Source organism: Drosophila montana, unplaced genomic scaffold (assembly GCF_035044405.1).
Source record: "Drosophila montana isolate Dmon_TW-CO22-7 unplaced genomic scaffold, ASM3504440v1 contig_2192_1, whole genome shotgun sequence".
NCBI classification, from domain to species: domain Eukaryota; kingdom Metazoa; phylum Arthropoda; class Insecta; order Diptera; family Drosophilidae; genus Drosophila; species Drosophila montana.
In genome coordinates, this window is record NW_026997087.1 from 290,874 (window position 1) to 309,683 (window position 18,810).

At 46.6% G+C, this 18,810-nt stretch overlaps 4 protein-coding genes across 7 annotated transcripts in view; 1 reads left to right on the plus strand and 3 right to left on the minus strand.

Moving 5' to 3' along the window:
• tweek (transmembrane protein KIAA1109 homolog tweek) overlaps positions 1–17,916 on the minus strand; it is a 28,902-nt gene extending 10,986 nt beyond the window's left edge. For 2 of the 3 annotated variants that reach the window (XM_064681300.1, XM_064681299.1), the window contains exons 1-12: positions 17,396–17,916; positions 13,068–13,347; positions 9,825–13,011; positions 9,320–9,523; positions 8,739–9,258; positions 8,414–8,676; positions 8,238–8,349; positions 5,852–6,432; positions 2,355–2,691; positions 1,057–2,292; positions 832–996; positions 549–750 (exon numbers count right to left, since the gene is read on the minus strand). In XM_064681300.1, coding sequence (XP_064537370.1) covers positions 549–750; positions 832–996; positions 1,057–2,292; positions 2,355–2,691; positions 5,852–6,432; positions 8,238–8,349; positions 8,414–8,676; positions 8,739–9,258; positions 9,320–9,523; positions 9,825–13,011; positions 13,068–13,347; positions 17,396–17,509 — 7,201 coding nt within the window. In that variant the 5' untranslated portion in view covers positions 17,510–17,916. Of the gene's footprint in view, positions 1–497; positions 751–831; positions 997–1,056; positions 2,293–2,354; positions 2,769–5,851; positions 6,433–8,237; positions 8,350–8,413; positions 8,677–8,738; positions 9,259–9,319; positions 9,524–9,824; positions 13,012–13,067; positions 13,348–17,395 lie in introns of those variants that run through there. The other variant, XM_064681301.1, reaches the window with a different exon arrangement.
• On the plus strand, positions 3,579–5,556 carry LOC135427704 (uncharacterized). 2 transcript variants are annotated; one of them, XM_064681302.1, is made up of 5 exons: positions 3,579–3,739; positions 3,796–3,973; positions 4,030–4,924; positions 5,045–5,267; positions 5,317–5,556. In XM_064681302.1, the coding sequence occupies exons 1-5, from the start codon at positions 3,677–3,679 to the stop codon at positions 5,440–5,442; spliced, it is 1,485 nt and encodes a 494-aa protein (XP_064537372.1). In that variant the 5' UTR covers positions 3,579–3,676; the 3' UTR covers positions 5,443–5,556. The 2 variants fall into 2 exon arrangements, with proteins under 2 accessions (XP_064537372.1, XP_064537373.1); XM_064681303.1 differs by having other exon boundaries at positions 5,331–5,556.
• LOC135427701 (methylmalonic aciduria and homocystinuria type D homolog, mitochondrial) lies at positions 14,686–15,929 on the minus strand. Its single transcript, XM_064681297.1, has one exon. The coding sequence runs from the start codon at positions 15,556–15,558 to the stop codon at positions 14,833–14,835; it is 726 nt and encodes a 241-aa protein (XP_064537367.1). The 5' UTR covers positions 15,559–15,929; the 3' UTR covers positions 14,686–14,832.
• A 122-nt stretch (positions 17,917–18,038) lies between the features above and the next one.
• Positions 18,039–18,748, minus strand: Taf10 (TBP-associated factor 10). Its single transcript, XM_064681208.1, has 3 exons — positions 18,456–18,748; positions 18,249–18,398; positions 18,039–18,187 (listed from the first exon to the last, which is right to left on the minus strand). The coding sequence occupies exons 1-3, from the start codon at positions 18,693–18,695 to the stop codon at positions 18,080–18,082; spliced, it is 498 nt and encodes a 165-aa protein (XP_064537278.1). The 5' UTR covers positions 18,696–18,748; the 3' UTR covers positions 18,039–18,079.
• Between the last annotated feature and the right edge of the window lie 62 nt (positions 18,749–18,810).

An 18,810-nucleotide genomic window follows, 5' to 3' on the forward strand; every position in this document is an offset into this window, starting at 1 on the left:
TTTATAATAAATCAATTTAAACGCGCTTATTAAGCACACTGCACAACATAATTGTAGCCTTAATATTAGGACAGTATAGCCAGAAAGGATAGTTGAGTAACATTGAATATTTTTGAATACAAAATGCAAACGCAAAGCATCAAACAACATGAAGTCATGAACACTTAAAGCATTTGGAACAGAAAAATATGTATGGAAAAATAAGGGAAACAACAAAAAGGAAAAGAAAGTCAAGGATGGATACAGTTGCTGAAGGAGCAGCAGAAGTAAGGAAGAAACATTTAAAACCAGGCAAGAAATGCCAGTCGAGTTCAGCTCGCACTCAACAGGCACCTTTTGCTTAGCGCAAAAAAATTAACAACAGATACGTGCAGAAAAGTAACAAACGTATAGGAAAAAATATCGCCTATAGCTATCAATAATAAATATATATTAGTTATAACAAAAGGGAGTTAACTGCAGCAGTTGCAGTTGAGCAGCGTTAATCAAAGGAATACCAATGTGAGTTCGATGATGCTGTGTTTGCCCAAGTAATAAAGCATTCTCACTCTCTTCCGGATTCTCGCCGGCGCCAGCATAGGCGCCCATTTCAACATCACCTTCACACTCATCCGCCTCGCACTCCTCCTCGTTCTGCGGGAACGAGAATGTCACATTTATCGGACGCGCCAGCTTATTCTTGTACTGATGCTCAAACAATATCGGGTTGTACAAGGTGTTCTTCCACTGGCGACTCAGCACAATGATGCCCTGTTTAACAAATGGAGATGCAATTAAATTATATATACATATATATATTGGCATTTTTAGATACTGAGATACTGCACTCACCTGTCGCAGTGTATTCAGATGCGGCACCTCGCCATGCTGAAAGATTTGCTCGATGCGCTGCACTCCCTCGTCCAGGACCAGTTTCTGCATGATGTAGCACAGCTGACAGCTGGGATCCTCCTGCAGCGTCTTCGACAGCAGCGTATAATTGTTCGCATAACGACTCTGGGAAAGATGAAGAATATACAATTAGCGTATGCCATGTAGATTACTCCAATTACCCACCTTCTTGATCTTTGGATTGCGCTGAATCTTCTCGTTTTCCATGGCGTCCGCCATGAGACAGGCGGCGACAGCCGTTTGGCGCGTGTGCAGCACCTTCATGAGGGACACAATTTTAATGGCCAGGCGATTGCTGGGATTCATCCAGGCTGTGATGGCCGGCGAGGCCGTGCTCAGCAGATTCCAGTCCAAGCGCGTCAAGTCGATTTTGCGCGTGATGGGCACACAAGGAGGCGCCGCAAAGTTAAACCACACGGATTTGAGCTCGATCACGCAGGAGGAGGTCTTGTCGGTGCCCTTGACATTCGAGAGCGCCTTGTCGTAGCCATCCTTGGCGCCATCTTTGCCAGCGCCGCTCTGCTTCTGCGCAGCGCCTGCCTGCTGCGCATTGCCGCCGGCGCCCGCTCCACCCTTCTCCACATCCTCATCGGCCGGCTGCTTGGGCGTCGCCTTGCGTCCATGCTCAGCAGCCGCAGGGCCGCTATCGCTGACAATAACACTGTCCAGACCATGGGGGAACTTCTCCTTGGGTGTTTTTGGCGTTGGTGGCTTTTTGGTTATCAAACGCCAAGCGGCCTCAGCCTTCGAAGTGGCACCGCTGCCATCTGCGGTCGGCGCTGCGGCTTCACTGCCCGAGCCGACGACCAGCTCGTTGAGATTGAAGCCGCCGCCGCCGGAAGAAGCAACGCCATCGGCTCCGCCTGTCATCTCGGCGAGCTCCTCTTTGCTGTTCTCCGATTTCTCGAAATGTGAGCGCTTGACAATCTTGACGCCCACACCCTCCAGGCCGCACTCGAACATGATGTAGCCAATGCTCTCAATGCCCGTGCTCTCCGGCATCTTGAGGCACTCGAACAGCACCTTGCTCTTGTGCTCCGGAATGGCTGTAACGATGACGGGCGTCTCGGGTGCACACGACTGGCCCTCGGTCTTGAGGCGACGCAGCTGCGCATGCGCCCGTCCAATGTCCAGCGTTATGACCAGCTCCTCCAGCTGCTTCTCTGAGGTCTCTATGAGTATGGGCTCGCCCTGCACATTGTCGGGTCGCGTCTGCGAGGAGAGATGCGCCAGCAGCGCCCGCGTGCCCTTCATAATGCCGCCCTTCTTGTGGCTGCTGCCCGACTGAACCGTCTGCTGGATGTAGACATTATGCATGGAGGCGCGTGTGGTTTTACCCAGGTGAAATTTCGTGGAGATGCCCTCCATATAAAATGTTAGCAGCGAGACGCAGCTGAGATCCTGTCAATAGATAGAAAGCTTGTAACTGGGATTTCCTTTGGTCTATTGTGTCCTCCACTCACCTGCACATTGTCCAGCGCAGCGACGGATATGATCTCCTCCACAATGGACGACTGCAGCATGGTTATGCTAACCTTGGGCAGCACAATCAGACCCTGGGTCTTGGTCGATATGCTCTCCTCGTAGACATCGCTCAGAAATGAATCGCCGGGTCCCTGCAAGTGGCGCTCGGTTGTCGAGCGCTTGGAATTCGAGTGCACCTGCGACCAGTAGCTGAGACTCTGATCCCGCTTAAGTATATTATCGTTCTTCACTTTGGCTATGCACGAGGCGTGTATAAAGTTAACCACCGACAGCAGATGCATTGACTGAATCGTCGGCACAGCAGCCTCAACCATTCTGCAAGGGATGAAAGTATTTGTAGTATGGACACCCTTATACAAGAGAGAAGCTTAAATCTATAAGCGATAAGATAGTTGACGAAAAGCAGCAAGAGAGAAGTAAAGATGTATGTCTCTTGGAAGAGACAAACAATAAAAGGAGCTAAAAATATTTAAGCCAGACGCTTGGGGAGTAACAATGGGAGTAAAATAAGAGAAGCGAAAAGAGAAGTAAGACATGAAAATCTATAAATATTAAAAGGAAAATAAAGTGAGAAGCTTTGAGAAGCAATCAGAGAAACGAATGTAGTAGATATAGGAAAGCCAACGCAAGAAAAATGATGAGAAAGTCAAGAGAGAGAAGTGATAAGTGATTCGATGCAAGACACAGCCCACCAGCAAGAAAGAAGTAAAGAGAGAAGAAAAGGGTACAATAAAAGAAGCTTAAAATATATAAGCCGGACACTTGGGAAGTAACGATTAGAGTAAATAATAAGAGAAGTAAAAAGAGAAGGTAGACATGAAAATCTACAAATATTAAAAGAAAAATAAAGGGAGAAGCTTTCAGAAGCAGTGGAAGAAGCAAAGTTAGTAGCTTAGGAAGAACCAACACTAGAAACAATAGGAGAAAAAATTATGAGAAAGTGAGTCGAGAAGCGATAAGCTATTCGATGGAAGAAACACAGTCCTTGACAATACGAGAGGAGGAATAAAAGTTAATTAAAGAAAGTCCACATGGTTGTCGCTTTCTCTTTTTGACGATTCAGATGTGCCCAGATTTGGAAGGATATTATATTTCCTACCTATATTATAAAACCCCACCAGACTTGAAAGGAAATTATATCACCTAAGAATATTATAAAACCTCACCCTACATTGACATTTAGCTTCGTCGGATTTGTATTTAACCCAGTCAACTAGTCAAAAACAAAATCATTGTCGTTCGACCAGAATAAGATAATATATATATACTACAAATTTAAGTGCCAAAGGTTTCCGAAAATATGTTTCTACTGCGGATTGGTTTGCTCTTGGCCTTGCTGTCCCTTATGGCAGCGTATCCCTTGGTAGGTAGACAATAGTATTCCAGCTAACTTATCAGGCTAAAGGCTCGACCAAGCAGGAAGGTCCAGGGAAAACCGGACAGAATGCGCCTCTTGATCCGGCCGACTATCCCGACCTGACGAATGGACTGAGCGATGCTGAAGTGGAGTCCACACTAAACGGTCTATCGCTAGACGATCTGAATGCACTGAATAAACTGTTGGATGATGCCGGCAATGGACCATTCGATTTGGAGGGTGTGTAGCAAAGTGAATGAAGAGCACAGTCCATAATTAACTCCTTTCAAAGCAAGCAAGCCTTAGGGGACGCCATAGACAGGCAAAGAAACAGCACTACGAGGACATGGATGCTGTCGATGAGGACCTGGAGGTTGCTCTGAAATCGAACAAGCAATCGTTGGACGACAGCTGCCATGACGAGGACGATTCGGACAAGGAGAAAGACCAATGCACCGAGCGGCCAAAGTGCAAGCGACCCACCACACGACGCTGCACCTCAACCACTAGAAGATGTGCCACCACAGCGTGCAAGTCCCTGGATGGCTTCCTGGACTTACATGTGGATGGTGGCAAGTTCGACGGCGGCTCGAAGAAGAACTGCAAGGATATCGAGGAGTGTGATCCGGAGGATCAGATATGCCTGCAGCGCAACCAGCAGAGAGCCAAGGAACGGTCGAACATACAGGATTTCTCCGATCTTGCCGCGGACCAGGAGCCCAGCAGCATGGACAGTCTGGAGCGCTTAGCTGCCCAGGCGCACCGCGACGAATCCATTAAGCTGCACAAGCAACTGGACGGTTGGAATGGCAAGGACGACACCTTGCCGGATGTGTTTAACATGGACTACGCCAAGTTATCCGATGCCAATGCAGCCGGGAATATGAATGACTTTAAAGAGCTGCCCAAGCTGGTGGCCGAGGATGAGGGCCAGCCGCAGCAAAACGAAGAGGAGTCCAAGCAGGCGGAACTCCAAATGCCCTACGAGCGTCATCAGCTCGCGCGGACCGCACACGAGCAGCAGCAGGCGCAGCAGCAGCAGGAGGATAAGGAGGAGGATGAACTGGATGGCTCCGTGCTCGATGAGAATGCAGCACCAGCTGCCGCCGAGGAGCGAGGAGCCGGCGATGAGGTCGAAGCCGCCGAACCATTGGCGCTGGCTAACGATATGGCAGCCAACGATGGCGACAGGTTGGCCGCATAAATACACATACGAATGCAATCGAACTACCTCCCACACACACGAACACACACACACACACATACACGTACGCACCTGCAAACGTTCCTGTTACCTGTTAAATTTTGCAGTTTCATTGCGCAAAATGCGCGCGAACCCTTGCGCTATCTTATCCAAACCGAGAACGGCATCATCAAGAGCGAGAACGAGCCCGGCGAGCAGCAGCTGCAAACGGACAAACGACACAGCGAAATGCTCAACTATGAAGCGTATCAGCACTCTAATCCCGGCCAGACTCGGCTGCAGTCCAAGCGCTACAAGCGCAACAGCAGGAAAACCGACGACGCACCCGAGGTAAGTGGAACCCGGCACGTTTACCAGACAATTTAAAGATTCGAAGCAGAACACCAACGAAAGCTATCTGAAGAAGCTGATGGACTCGTTCCCACGTGACCAGGGTGGGCAGAGCAATCTCAATATGGCCATAAGGCAGGCGAAACGCACGCATTTTCGCGTCAAACGAAGTTAAGTTTTTCCATTTGTTCAATTGACTGAGGTGTATATTATATATATATATATTTGTATATATTTTATAAGCATATGCGAATAAACTAGTTAAATCGCTTGAAAACGATCGAAATCAGATTTACCCGGCGTTAACCGAGCTTGGTTTTTAATTCGCATTCACATCGTAGCACTTTGAACCAAAGACAATATACACAATATACAACACTAAGATTAGTAACGCCCATACAATTTGAATGTTACGCAATATTTCTAGCCTGGCTTTTCAGCTGGCTTTTCAACTGGCTTTTCATCCGGCTTTACATAAATAGATTAAAAGACCGCATGAAATGAGTGAAAAATACTCGATTCAACAGTTTTCTGCCCACTTTTCATTTATGCATATTTGTTTCTTTCTTTTACATTCGACTCACCTTTGTAAGCCCTCTGGCAGAAGAGGCGTGAGGAATATATTTAGTTGTCCTTTTAGTCTGGCGACCACCGAGGTGCAGGCCGCGCCGCCCTCCGATTGGAGACTCATGAATTCGCCGTCGTCGAAACCGTTTGTTGTCTTGTCCGCTTCCTCCTCCTTGAGCAGCACACTGGGATCCCAGGGATGCGACTTGGGACCACCCATAAAAGTGGCCGAGCTGTTGCTGCCGGTGGTGTTCTCATAGCGCGGCACCACTTTGATCTCACGCCAGCACGAGTACAAGTCGAAATGCGGCAGCATTTTGCTGCCTATATAGGTCAGCCCGCCGTCCTCGTTCTCGTGGAAGAGCGGGGTGGAGAAGACGTCCGGCCCGAGCGGAAACGAGCAAGCGTTCCAGTTGAAGCACTTGACCTGCGACAAATGATTCAAGTAGCTGGCCATCAGCAGCGGCGAATCGATGATGGGTCGATTGACCTGCTGATGCAAGTTGACCAGAGCGACGTCCTCCTGCGAGGACATGGCCGAGATGAACGAGTTCGAGGACAGCGAGGGCGTGCCCGACGACGAGCCACGCGAATCCGCCTGTGAAATGCAGAGCAAAATCAAACAGTTAGAATGGGGAATTTAGAGAATTATTTCGTTAAACGGCTACAAATAAAATCGAAAGTGGGCAGACCACGGCAAAAAGTGCAAAAGGTGGTCTGTGCTAATTAAACGAATACTTAAGACTAAACTAGAAATCATTTAGCTTAGACTAGCTCCAAGTTCCATGCAGAAGGTGAGACATGCAGGCAACATATTAAAAACCCTTGCAGAGAGTCGAACCACAATCAAAACACTTTTGGTAGCAGCAAAATGGATGATTATAAATTTTCATTTGTTTTATAGAAAATGAGGAAGAGGGCGCTTGGAAGAAGATACAAAGAAAAGATTGCAGGCTCGTAACCTGTGCAGAGGAGAATATATATTCAGATTTTTAAATAAAGGTATCGAAACATTTTTCAGAAGCTGTAATTATTTTCTTATATAAAAACCAAGTAAGAGAGCTTTTAGAAGAAGATACAGAAAAAAGATTATAAGCTCGCAACCTGGGCAAAGGGGAATATATTTAATTATAAATTAAAAAGCTGCAAAATGGATGATTATAAATTTGATTGCTGTATAGAAAATGATTAAGAGGGCTCTTGGAAGAAGTTAAAGAGAATAGAATAGAAACTCGTTACCGGCGTAGAGCATAGGAGAATATATATACTTTTTAAATAAAGGTATCGAAACATTTTTTAGGCGCTGTAAAACGGATAATTATAAATTTAAATTTTTATAGGATATTTAAGACAGGGAGCTCTTGGAAGAAGGTACAGAGAAAAGACTATAAGCTTGCAACCTGGGCACAGGAATATATATCTATATATAGTATATATATAAATTGAGGTATCCAATGTCGACGATGTCACACAGACGGACTTAGCTAGTTGGACAGCAGAAGGTTTTCTCTGCCCCTTTCATATATATCAAATACCCTTTAACCCAATCTCAATGGGTTTAGGGTCTAATAGTTATGCCCTGTTTAGGCAAAGTGTATCCTCTGCGGACACTAGATTGCACTTGTTTTGCTTTTAAAGTAAAGTTTTATTAAAATAAGAAAATTTGAATTCCCAGGGGTTCTGTCTGTCTGCAATGGCATAACTAACATCGGCAATCCGAAGATAATTGTTTTTTTTACCAAAATTATACTCGACAATGGTTTAAATATTAAGATTGTCTAATAAAGAAAATATTTTAATTTAATTGCGCTACAAGTTAGTTTAAGATAAGGATTTTTAATTTTTTTTTTTGTGTGCTTTGATTTGCTTTTGCTAGGAACTAAGAACTACTCACGTCGTGAACAAAATGTCGGTACTCGGGTCGTGATGATATATTTGTTAATTTTCTTATAGGTGTTGCAAGACCGTGAATGCGTCTCGCGTCTTCATTCTGGATGTGTTTTATTTTATTCGGTTTTTTATTTTTATTTTAATGGTTAGTTTTATATAGATTTTAGTTTTGGATGAATCGAAAGTTTGAGTTTGTGGAGAGGAATAGAATTTAGGTGTGGATTTTTGTTTATATAAAGCATTGATAACAGTTATAGAGAGAGTTGAGAGCAAGATAACTTAAATATACTTAGAGAAACATGCAAAGTTCTGCGCAAGTTCTAGCCAATAATTTTAGAACTGCGCTGCAATTTGAATTTTTGTGATGAAAGTCAAACATTAACTAGGCCCCAAAAGCAGTAAAGCCTCAATGTGTAGAGTATATAATATATATATAGAATATATAATTGAATACGTAAAGACCTAACATAGAGATAGAGAAGTATTTTGAGCATTTTGCTCAATTGTTTTTACCAGTTCTGTGGTGCTCTGCGGCCGCTTGGGCAGCGTTTTGTTGCTCTCCGGCGCATGGATCTCCAGATCGCTGCGGTAGGTCGGCAACGTGTGGCTGCCATTCTCCCCAATGCTGCATAGGATTGGGAATTGGGTTTAGCTATCGGCTGTGGGATACAAATTCGGTTGAGACTTACCTGAAGTCCGAGGAGAAACGTTTGCGGCCCGACAATATGATGGAGCCATTGGCGCTGCGCTGCTTCATGGAGCCGCGCTGTGAGAGTACATTGGATATGTCTTCCTCGGCGGAGAAGAACATCTCGGAGGGATTCTCCGAGGTAAGCGATATGGTGCGCTGCACCTCGCGCGGCATCTGATCGCCAGCGTGCAGTACAATGTCCGCTATCTCGAACTCGAGAGGATGAGAATGCGGCGCCGAGTGCGACATCTCGTCGGGTATCTGTGTGGAGAGCAGAATATGATGAAGGTTTATTTTCTACTTGCAAAATTATTTGCACTTACCTCATGCTCATCATCGAGCGCCGCCTCGCCGGTCAGCCTGGAGTCCGAGATGCTTGTCTTGGGCGGCGACACGCGCAGCCTGTGCGAATCCGAGCCGCGTCGCTGGCTGCTGGCGGCGCTGCTGCTCTCGATGGAATCTTGCTGCAGCTGCAGCTTCTTGGAGGGACTGTCCAGGAGACGCGCGTACGGCACCTCCACGGAGGTCTGGCGCGTGCACGTGAAGCGCTTGCTGCGCCGCTCCAGCGTATTGGGCGAGGCGATGCTCTCGCGGGACCTGTTGCGGCTGCTGGCCAGCTCCGGCTTGTCCACGGCGCCGCCGCCAATTTTGAACAGCTCCGACTTCTTCAGACTGCCGTTGCGCAGCTCCACAGCGGGCCTATAAAGCTTGCCCTTGCCATTGAAATCATCCGCATCGTAGAGCGAGACGCAGTGCAGGCTATAGGGAGGCGTGTGGAAGACCAGCTGGCCCTGATGCAAAATGCTCTCGCCAAAGCCAAAGTCCTTGTTGTTGTTAATTATGCTATAAAGGGATTAGGGTTTAGAGTGAGCCAAAGAATATAATTATTATTTATCCTACTCACAAGTAGCGCGCAATATTGTAGTTGTCGTGCACATCCTGCGCCGTGGGCTTAAAGAACTTTTGGCCATTGCGATTGGTGCCAAAGAAGGCGCAGCCACCGATGCAGCCGCAGCGCGAGGTCTCCGAACCCGAGCTGAGCGCGTTGCCATTGTTGGACCATAGGAACCACAAACGCTTGAACTTGGCGTCATGTTCGCGCAGAAAGCTGGGCAAGAGAAAAAAAATAAATTAAAAGGAATATAGAATATAGATTGAATACCCTTGCAGAGAGGAAGCATATATTGAGGGACTTGTTAAGATAGAAACAGATAGAAACGGACGGATGGAGTCTCCTTCTTGCAGAGATGAAGTGGATGTGGCATATAATAGGGGACTTTTTAACATAGAAACAGACGGACAAGTCAATGTAATCAATAAAGGATCGACCGAAGGATAGATGGAGTCTCCTTCTTGTACATTTCATCACCCTCTGCTCGGGTATTAACAGCTGCTAATTCAAAACTTACTTGTGCTGGACAAGATGCAGCTCGTGGTCGGGTATGGGCAGCGCGGATGCGCCCTCCAGCAGTATGGGTCCCAGCGAGGTGCAGCCCACCTCCACCCAGTTCTCGCAGAGCTCTGCCATTTCCGGCGTGCGCTTGGCGGCATTCGCATCCGCCATGTTGTCGCGCAGCTTGGACTGCCGTGCGGCTTCCTCACGTGAGTCGCGACGCTGCGAGAAGGAGTTGGAGCTGCGCTTGCCACCGGGCTTATGTGCGGCGGCAGCATGGTGTCCAGTGCTGGGCACATCCTGTGACTTGAGCGAATCCTGGTCGGCGCGTCGCAGCTTACCGGAGCGATTGCTGCCCGTGGTGTTCGTATTGTAGCTGCTGTTGGGCGCATTGCCCGCGTGCAGCATGAACAGGCGCAGCAGGATGGAGGGCAACAGGCCCGAGATGCCCGACTTGACGCGCTGCCCGTGCAGATTACAATTGGCCAGTCGTATGGGCGAGATCCAGGCATGCAGCGCCGTGCCGCTCTCGATGAGATAGACATCGACGGCGTCCACCGAGACGCGCGTCATCTTGTACTTGATGTCCTCGGCGGAGGGGCACTTGTATTTGTTCTCCTCCTTGGTGTGCGGGCACAGGTTGCTGGGCACACCGTGATGGCAGTTGCGCACCGTCTTCGGCGACTTCAGGCAGTTCTCCGGATCGATGGCGAGCAAAACGAGTGTCTCCAATCCGGTGACCACATTCACCAGCTGCGGCAGCGTCAACTTGCCCGTCAGCTTGCCCAGCTGCACCTCGACCAGCCAGGAATACTCCAACGTATCCTCGTCCAAGGCGCAGCCCTCGTTGCTGAACATGGCATGGCCGCGGACCTGCACAGCCGACAGCAGCAGATGGCCCTGCTGGATGTGCTGCTCGCGCTGCTGGCGCTGCAGCGTGTCCGCGGTGAGCAGATACGAGGGACTGACGAGCACCTGCAGCGTCGTCTCGTGGTAGCGCTTGTTCATCTCGAAGCCGAAGCGCTCGATCAGCACCACCGGGCAAGGCGGATCCTCTGGATTGCAGTTCTTCATCACGTGCGCCTGTATGTCATGAACGATGACCGAGACCATGACCTCCAGCGGGCGATAGAGGCGCGGATCGAAGGGTTTGCGCTTCTCCTCGGGCGCCGTTGTCTCTGATATGGACTTGTTCGCCAGCTCCTTCTCTTTGGCCAGCAGCTGATCCTTGGGATTGGGCGCGACGCCCGTCTCTTTCAGGCTCACGTTCGACTGCTCCATATCGGTAAAGTTCTGATCCTCGCCGAATATGTTCTCCTTGAGACTCATGAAATTGCGCAGCACATTGCCATAGGCCATCAGCACGGAGCTGCCGATCTCCAGCTCCACGGTGACATGATCCGCGGTCAGCGTGCCCGGATCGAAACGGTTTTGCTGCTGCTCCGACTGCTGCGCCTGCTGCCAGCTGACGGGCGATTTGCGCACCTTGGGTATGCGCATGGGACTGAGCAGAATCTCCTCCTTCTCGGGCGTGGTGATGTCCGCCTGCGGGTCGGGTCCCAGCGGCGGCACCGGATGATAGACATACTGTATGGACAGCGCCAGAATGGGCACGGCCCAGCAATCAATCCAGCCGGCGCTGCGCTGGCAAATCTTGCGCCACTTCTTCGTATAGAGCTCCGGCCGGCGGATCAGCTTGCCCTCGCGGGTCAACAGTCTTGCGTTCTCGTCTATGGCTAGGACAATGGGTCGCACCGAGGAGACCTCCGGCACGTACAGGCTCAGGTCGAGACCCTCGCCGTGCATCCAGAACTTGAGCGTCACAGTCTTCGGCAGAAAATCATCAAAGGGCAGCGCGAAGCTCATCTCGAAGACGTCGCCGCAGAAGCCCAGATGATTGTTCTCCTGGTTGGCGCTGCTGCAGTCGATCCAATTGTACTCGTTGCACAGCATCAGGATCTCGAACTCGTTGAGGCGTATGTTGAAGTTGCAGGTGTAGGGCACAAAGCTGAGTATGTCGGGTCGCGCCTTGTTGGCCCAGTCCTCGATCAGATCCTGGAAGAAGCACTTGTGCTTGTACACAATAAATGCGCTCGTCTTGCAGCCGGCCAGCGAGATGTTCCAGTCCTGCGGCGCGTTCCACTTAGTCGGATAGTGTATGCGCACCTTGTACTCCAGCGACTCGAACTCGGCCAGGCTGCGATACTGCAGCGAGGTGGTGGCCTCCACGTGGAACAGCTGGCCCTGGATCTTGGACGTGTAGCCGTCGGTCAGCGTTACCCAGGGTATGGTCACCTCCACATAGGAGGCGGGGCCGACGGTTATGTGCATGGCATTCGTCTCCTTTTCCTTGGAGAACAGAATATCAATTGTCGCCTCATTGAGCACACACAGCGTCACATCGAACGACTGATAGCTGCGCAGCTCGCCCGGCTGTGGTGTGGGCGTGACCTCGGCCTCTTTCCAATCGGATGGATAGAAGTATCTGTACAGATGATCGCGCTGTCTGTCCGCCCAGGGACCGTAGCTGAAGTCGGTGCCCTTCAGGCAATGCGCATTGATGCCCCAAACGGGTGGCGAAGGCTCCACGACGTCGCCGTTGGCCAGCACAATCTGTACGGGCTCTTCCGGCACCAAGCCCGGCTCGTCCATGTAGAAATACAGGTCCATTTGGTTGGACATCATGACCACAAAACCCTCGCCCATATAGCGTGGCGGTTCATCAATCAAGCCCGTATACTTGGGACTGGGACAGAAGAGCACCTTGGCATTCTCCACCTTTGCCTTGACAAAGTGCATGAAATGATCGAGTCGGCAGACCGCGGGCTTTGTGCTGTACGTGCAATGTGCCTCCTCCATGGAAATGGAGAGCGTGGTCGGTGTGAGGCGATTGCCAAAGACAAAGCGGCCGGAGCTGATGTCTATCTTAATGACGGGTATCAAATCCCGCCAGGTGGTCGCTTGCATGGCCTCCGAGTTCTTGACGCTGTTCACGCGCCTATTTTGGCGCGCATTCTCCAGGTTCATGTTGTGCTCCTTCAGCTTGTTGCGCTCCTCGTTGCTCACCACGTCCGTGGGTATCAGCAGTGACGGCTCCAGGCCAAAGGTCTTCTCCAGCTTGTCGTACAGATCCGAGCGATTGTAGATGTGCAGCTCGTAGCCATTTAGCTGCACCGACAGCCGCGTGTCCGAGTGCGAGAGATCTGAGGGGAGAAAAAGGAATTTAATTGGACTCATCTAGCGATTGGCTAAAACTTACCCTCGGAAACATCCTTGGGCACGTAGGAGCGCCACCAGCGAAAGATGAAATAGCCATCCTGCACGCGCATTGTGTAGTCGTAGGTTATGTACACGAAATCCCGAAACATTATCTTCCCAGCCAGAGGATTCAGCGCCACCGAGCCAATCTTGAAGTAGGCGCCCTTGATGAACCAGCGATTCGCTATCTTTGTGATCAGCATGCCGATTACGCGCGAGTTGTAAAAGTTGTTGTATGTCACCCACGTGATGGTCGTCAGCAGCGAGCAGAGCAGCCAAATCTGTAGGCGGATCAAAGGTGCATCGTAATTAGGCATCACATCATAGGGACCAAAGATCATGTTGTTGTGACCCCAGCCATGAAATGGCTGGATTTGAAAGTGCCCGACTAGGAGATATTGACTATCGATTTACTATCGAATATTAATCGATACAGCAAGCAATCTGTTGCAAGCATCAAGGGTGGATCGCAATTAGGCATCACATCTTGGGTTCAAAGATCATGTTGTTGTGACCCCAGCCATGAAATGAAGGATTTGAAAGTGCCCGACTAGGAGATATTGACTAACGATTTACTATCGAATATTTATCGATACTGCAAGCAATCTGTAGCAAGCATCAAAGGTGGTAATTAGGTATCGTATCATAAGATTCAAAGCTCATGTTGTTGTTACCCCAGCCATGAAATGAAGGATTTGAAAGTGCCCGACTACAAGATATTGACTATCGATTCACTATCGAATATTTATCGATACTGCAAGCAATCTGTAGCAAGCATCAAAGGTGGTAATTAGGGATCGTATCATAGGGTTCAAAGCTCATGTTGTTGTGACCCCAGCCATGAAATGAAGGATTTGAAAATGCCCGACTAGGAGATACCCTGCACTCAGCTCCAAACTGTCGTATACCATATTCTATCTCTCTTCTATACACGCCGTAGCCTCGCACTAATGGCAAATGCTATCTCTATTAACTCGGTTGTTTACTATCCGATTTTTATGAAATTTGCAGGGCATTTAAAAGGCATCCAAATGTTTTGCTAATCCCAAGTCTAATTTAAAAGGCATCCAAATGTTTTGCTAATCCCGAGTCTCAAGTTTTTACCTCTTACAGTCTCTGAGATCGATGCAGAGCAAGGGTATTAAATCTTCGGCGTTCTAAAGACAGGCCCTTTTCTAGTTAGCTCTTACAGTCTCTGATATCGATGCATATATACACATATTTATATAAAGGTAAGGTAAACGTCTTTGTTACGCTTGTAACTCATACTTTTGACAGGCTCATAAATTCTTGGGTTAGTCACAAGCTCTTGAATACTCTAGCTGATAACGAAACACACAAAGTGTGAAGCAGATATTGCATTAGGTAAACAAATTGAAATCCATATTGGATTTACTTTAAAGCGGCTAAACAAATCGATAGATCGGATTAATGCCCAGATATATTTCTATAGTATACCCAGCTTTGCCCTAGGCAAAAGTTTTCCCTCACACTTAAGGCATTTATTTACCCCCATTTTATTGGGAAAGTTGAAACCTGGACCTAGTCATAATGAAGCTGGAAAAGTCTGTAAATCAGTTCGATATTTGCACGGTAGTTGTTCGATTTTTCCAAATAAATACATTGCCGGGCTTCCGATTTATTAAACACTTGGTACACGGTTTTGTTTTTTTTGGACAAACTCGAACTGAACTTGAATGTGGACAGAGAACCAAGACAGAGGCACGCCAAAGCATTGGACTAAAATATAAATAGTAGAATCTGGATCAATCGAAGTAGTTGACCGGCACGTCGCTGAATATGGCGCCGGCAAAGGTGCATTTTTTGGCCTCCTTGATGACGGTGCAGCCGTGCACATCCTTGAATATCATGTTGTGGCCCAGGCAGCGGGCCTCCTGGCTGAGCAGGCTGCGTCGGGCGGCGGGTCGGAAGTAGGCACGACCCGTAAACGGATTGACAAAGTCCGACCAGTAGCCATCCTGCATGAACTCTACGGAATACTGCGAGGCAATCAGCACGAAGGCCTTGATGGCGCTGTTCACGTCGCTGTCGAAGTACAAATTGAATATGCTAAAGTTGACGGGATCCTTCAGCTTGGAGCAGGGTATTGTAAAGAGGCGCTTCATGTGGGGCAGCAGCAGCTTGGGGCAGCGCACAACCTGGGCTTTGATCGGCTGGATGCCGTTCCAGGCAATCGAATCGTGGTATTTGCTCAGATCAAACTGATCGGCGGTCGTGAACAGATCCTGATAGGCCGGACCCACGCTCTGCGGCATATAAAACAGATCCGAGCAGCGATTGCCCAATATGGGAAAGATCGGATGTATTCCCAGATTATCCTCCGGCTCGACATCCTCCTGCTCATCCACGTCGACCAGTATGAAGTTGGGCAGGCTGCTGCTTGTATAGCGACGTCCGGACTTTACGCATGATTTATTCTGCAGAAACTTACGGTCCTTTAAACGGCGCATTAAAACTCTCAATGTTTGCATTATGCGTGTGTGTGTTTGTATGTGTGCGTCAGTGCGTATGTATGTATATCGTGTTTGTGTGTGTGAGTGTGTGCGAGAGGGAATTGGGTGTATCGGGTAAGAAAGGTTAACCAAAATTTTAAACTACAGATACTAAAAACAATTGAAATAACGTGGGGTCGAAATATGTATTTTGAATAGATTTATTCGATCTGTTTTTTTGTTGGCGAGCGCGACGTCCAAAGACCGCGAAAACAGATTTAAAATGAAATCTGTCCCTTTTTTAAAAGAATTTTGAACGATTGTTCATATAAGTAAAAACAAAAGGCTGTCCGACTAAAATGTTCGTATTGTATGAATGAGGCACAACTTCCCCCCTTTACTGTCAAGGCGAAATATCAAATGCTTAATTCCTATGCTCAAAAATTATTATTTCAAAAAAATGAAAGGAAATGAATATCGGATTTAGATATTGTAAAAATATGTTACAAATTTCATTTCAACATTATCAATAGTTATCAAATATCCACTTGACTTAATCGATTAGTTATCGAATTGTAGCTGAATATACTTAACTTAACTGCATTTCTAATCGATATACTATCGAATATTTACCGAATTAAAGGTTATGAATATCGGGCCGTGATAGGGTACAAATATGCTACAAGTTCGTTATGAAGAAGATTATAAATAGTTATCGAATATCCACCTGGCTTAATCGAATAGTTTTCGATTAGTGATCGTATTGCAGCTGATTTGGGTGTACATCCACAATCTAATTGGCTTGACTATCTAATAAATTTCGAATAGCTCGAAGCGTTTCTCTGTACTAAATGACAATCGAATGGGTATGGAAATTTTGTTATCCAATATTTATTGATGCGTTTAGATTGTTGTCGACTTTTGACTATCGATTTGCTATCGAATAATTATCAATACGTTTAGACAGTTGTCGACAATTGATTTAAAATCGAATATTTATCTATACGTTTAGATCGCTTTACTATTGCATATTTATCGTTACGTTAAAACAGTTGTCGACTATTCGATATCGATTTACTGTCGAATATTAATTGATACGCTCAGACAGTTGTCGATGTAATATTGAATATTTATATTAAGTGCGCGCCGGCATCATAGCTGGCTTTATTAATAAATAACTTATTTATAGATCAGATTTTTATTAAGCTACCCGTTTTACTCCTATCCAAGAAATTCCCTCTAAATAACGGGCTTCTAGGATTTAATTGATTATTGAAAGCCCGCTGGAAAGTAATCGTGTGTATCGATAAATATCGATTGCACAAAAAATAGTGCTCTAAATTTGTTTCCGTGTGTGTCAATGACCAAAGCATTATAATTGATTGATAAGAGAATGAAATGGAGGCGAGAAGCGAGCGGCAGATTACGCACTCGACTGCGCTGCGCTGATAAAGCGTCGTCCTCGACTGATTCACGCCCAACGCATGCCATTTTAATCAAAATGCTTTTATGTGTATATGCATGTATGTATATATGTATGTATATATGTATGTATATATGTGTGTAAGCGTTGCCAATTCAACTATTTTCCAGCTAAATTAGGCTATTTACAGAGTGACTAACACTTCCTGCTGACCCGGCAACAGTTGAACTTTTAATCTTATTTTCAACTCACGTCCCTATTTATTGCCAATTTGTATTCAGAAAGCTAATTCAATTATTTTTTGACTATATTTAACATCCAGCTTCTTTTTTTGGAGCGGCAGTTGGCAACACTGACTTAAATCTACATATGCATATATATATATATATATATATATATATATATATATATATATATGTGTGTGTGTGTGTGTGTATGTGAGTGTGTTCTTACCATGGGTGCATCGATTTTCATGTTCTCCAGCGGTACATTGTGTGTGCGGTTCCAGGTTCCCACTTCTGGAAAGCCCAGCGGGAATCCATTGTCGCTTGTCTCCTCCACGTCCATTTTCAGGTATTTTTTTCTGGTCGTTTATGAAATTAGCGGTTATTGCTGCGTAGATGCATTTCAATTGCTTTGCATTTTAGGAAAATTAATTTGTATGTATAAACATTTCATGTTTATTTGATTTTCTTTCTTAAAATTAATTATTACACACACACACACACACACGCGCGCACAAAGTTCGATTTTTCCCACTTTGTATTGGAGGTCGTCGTTGTCTCAACTTTTCGTTTACTGTTTTCGTCCGTTTTCAGCGAAGCGACGCGTTTGCCGTTATACTCATTGAATGCGCGCAACGTTGAAAACGCGTTTTAATATATTTTTCACAATTGATTGCAACTATTAAGCGCGGAAATAAAATATAAAAAAAATATAACACGAAACGAAAACACTCCCATCTTGTGCTGCTTCTTGCCACTGAACAGCTGTTCGCCGTCGATAGGACCAATCAACTTGTTTGATTTCGATAGTAACCGATATCGGTAACTGTAAACCCTTGCACACAAATAAGTTACAGCTGCTCACGCAAATGTATGGGAATTATGGCTAATTTTATATTTATTTCTTATTATATTAAACAAAATATTGAGGTTTACGCATTGTTATGCCATGATCGGCCAGAGCTGGCACCAAATCCTCCATAGCCAAAGTGTACTTGCGATCTTTTGGGTTCTTTTTGTCCTGCGGAAAATAATTGTAAATTTACATTTAGTTGTAAAATAATTTAATTCAAAGGCAATACCTTGCTGGAGCTGTGTCCACTGGAGTGTTGAATGTTCGTTGTGCGCGTTTTACAATGTTGCAGAGCATCATTCGCAATGTCCGAGATGAATTTTTGCGCTGATACAGAAATTATGCGCACAATCCGCGGGTCGACGGAGCCAAAGCCAGACTAGATATGATATTAACATTATTATTACCAATCAATTTGGTCATTTCCTTTACTTACGCTATTCAAAATACGCAATGTGAGCGCATCGGGCACCGTTGGTGTATAATCTTCGAGTTGTCCCAATAATTCTTCCATTTCTGCTTCTTCATTTGACACGGGCACCGCTTCTACCTCTAAACTTTCATCGTCTGTTTCCAGGTCCGGCAAGTGCGCATCATCTGCTTCTGTTTCAGTTTCTGCTGCAGAAACTTCACTTTCCACGGGTGTTATATCCATATCCTCGCCATCAGAAGCCATTCTTAAGTTATATATTTATTTACTTCACAGTTTATATGCTGACAGAAAATTAGTAATGAGAGTTGGCCAACTATCGCTTAGCCAGTGCTGCGGAACGCTATGCGATATATTGGAA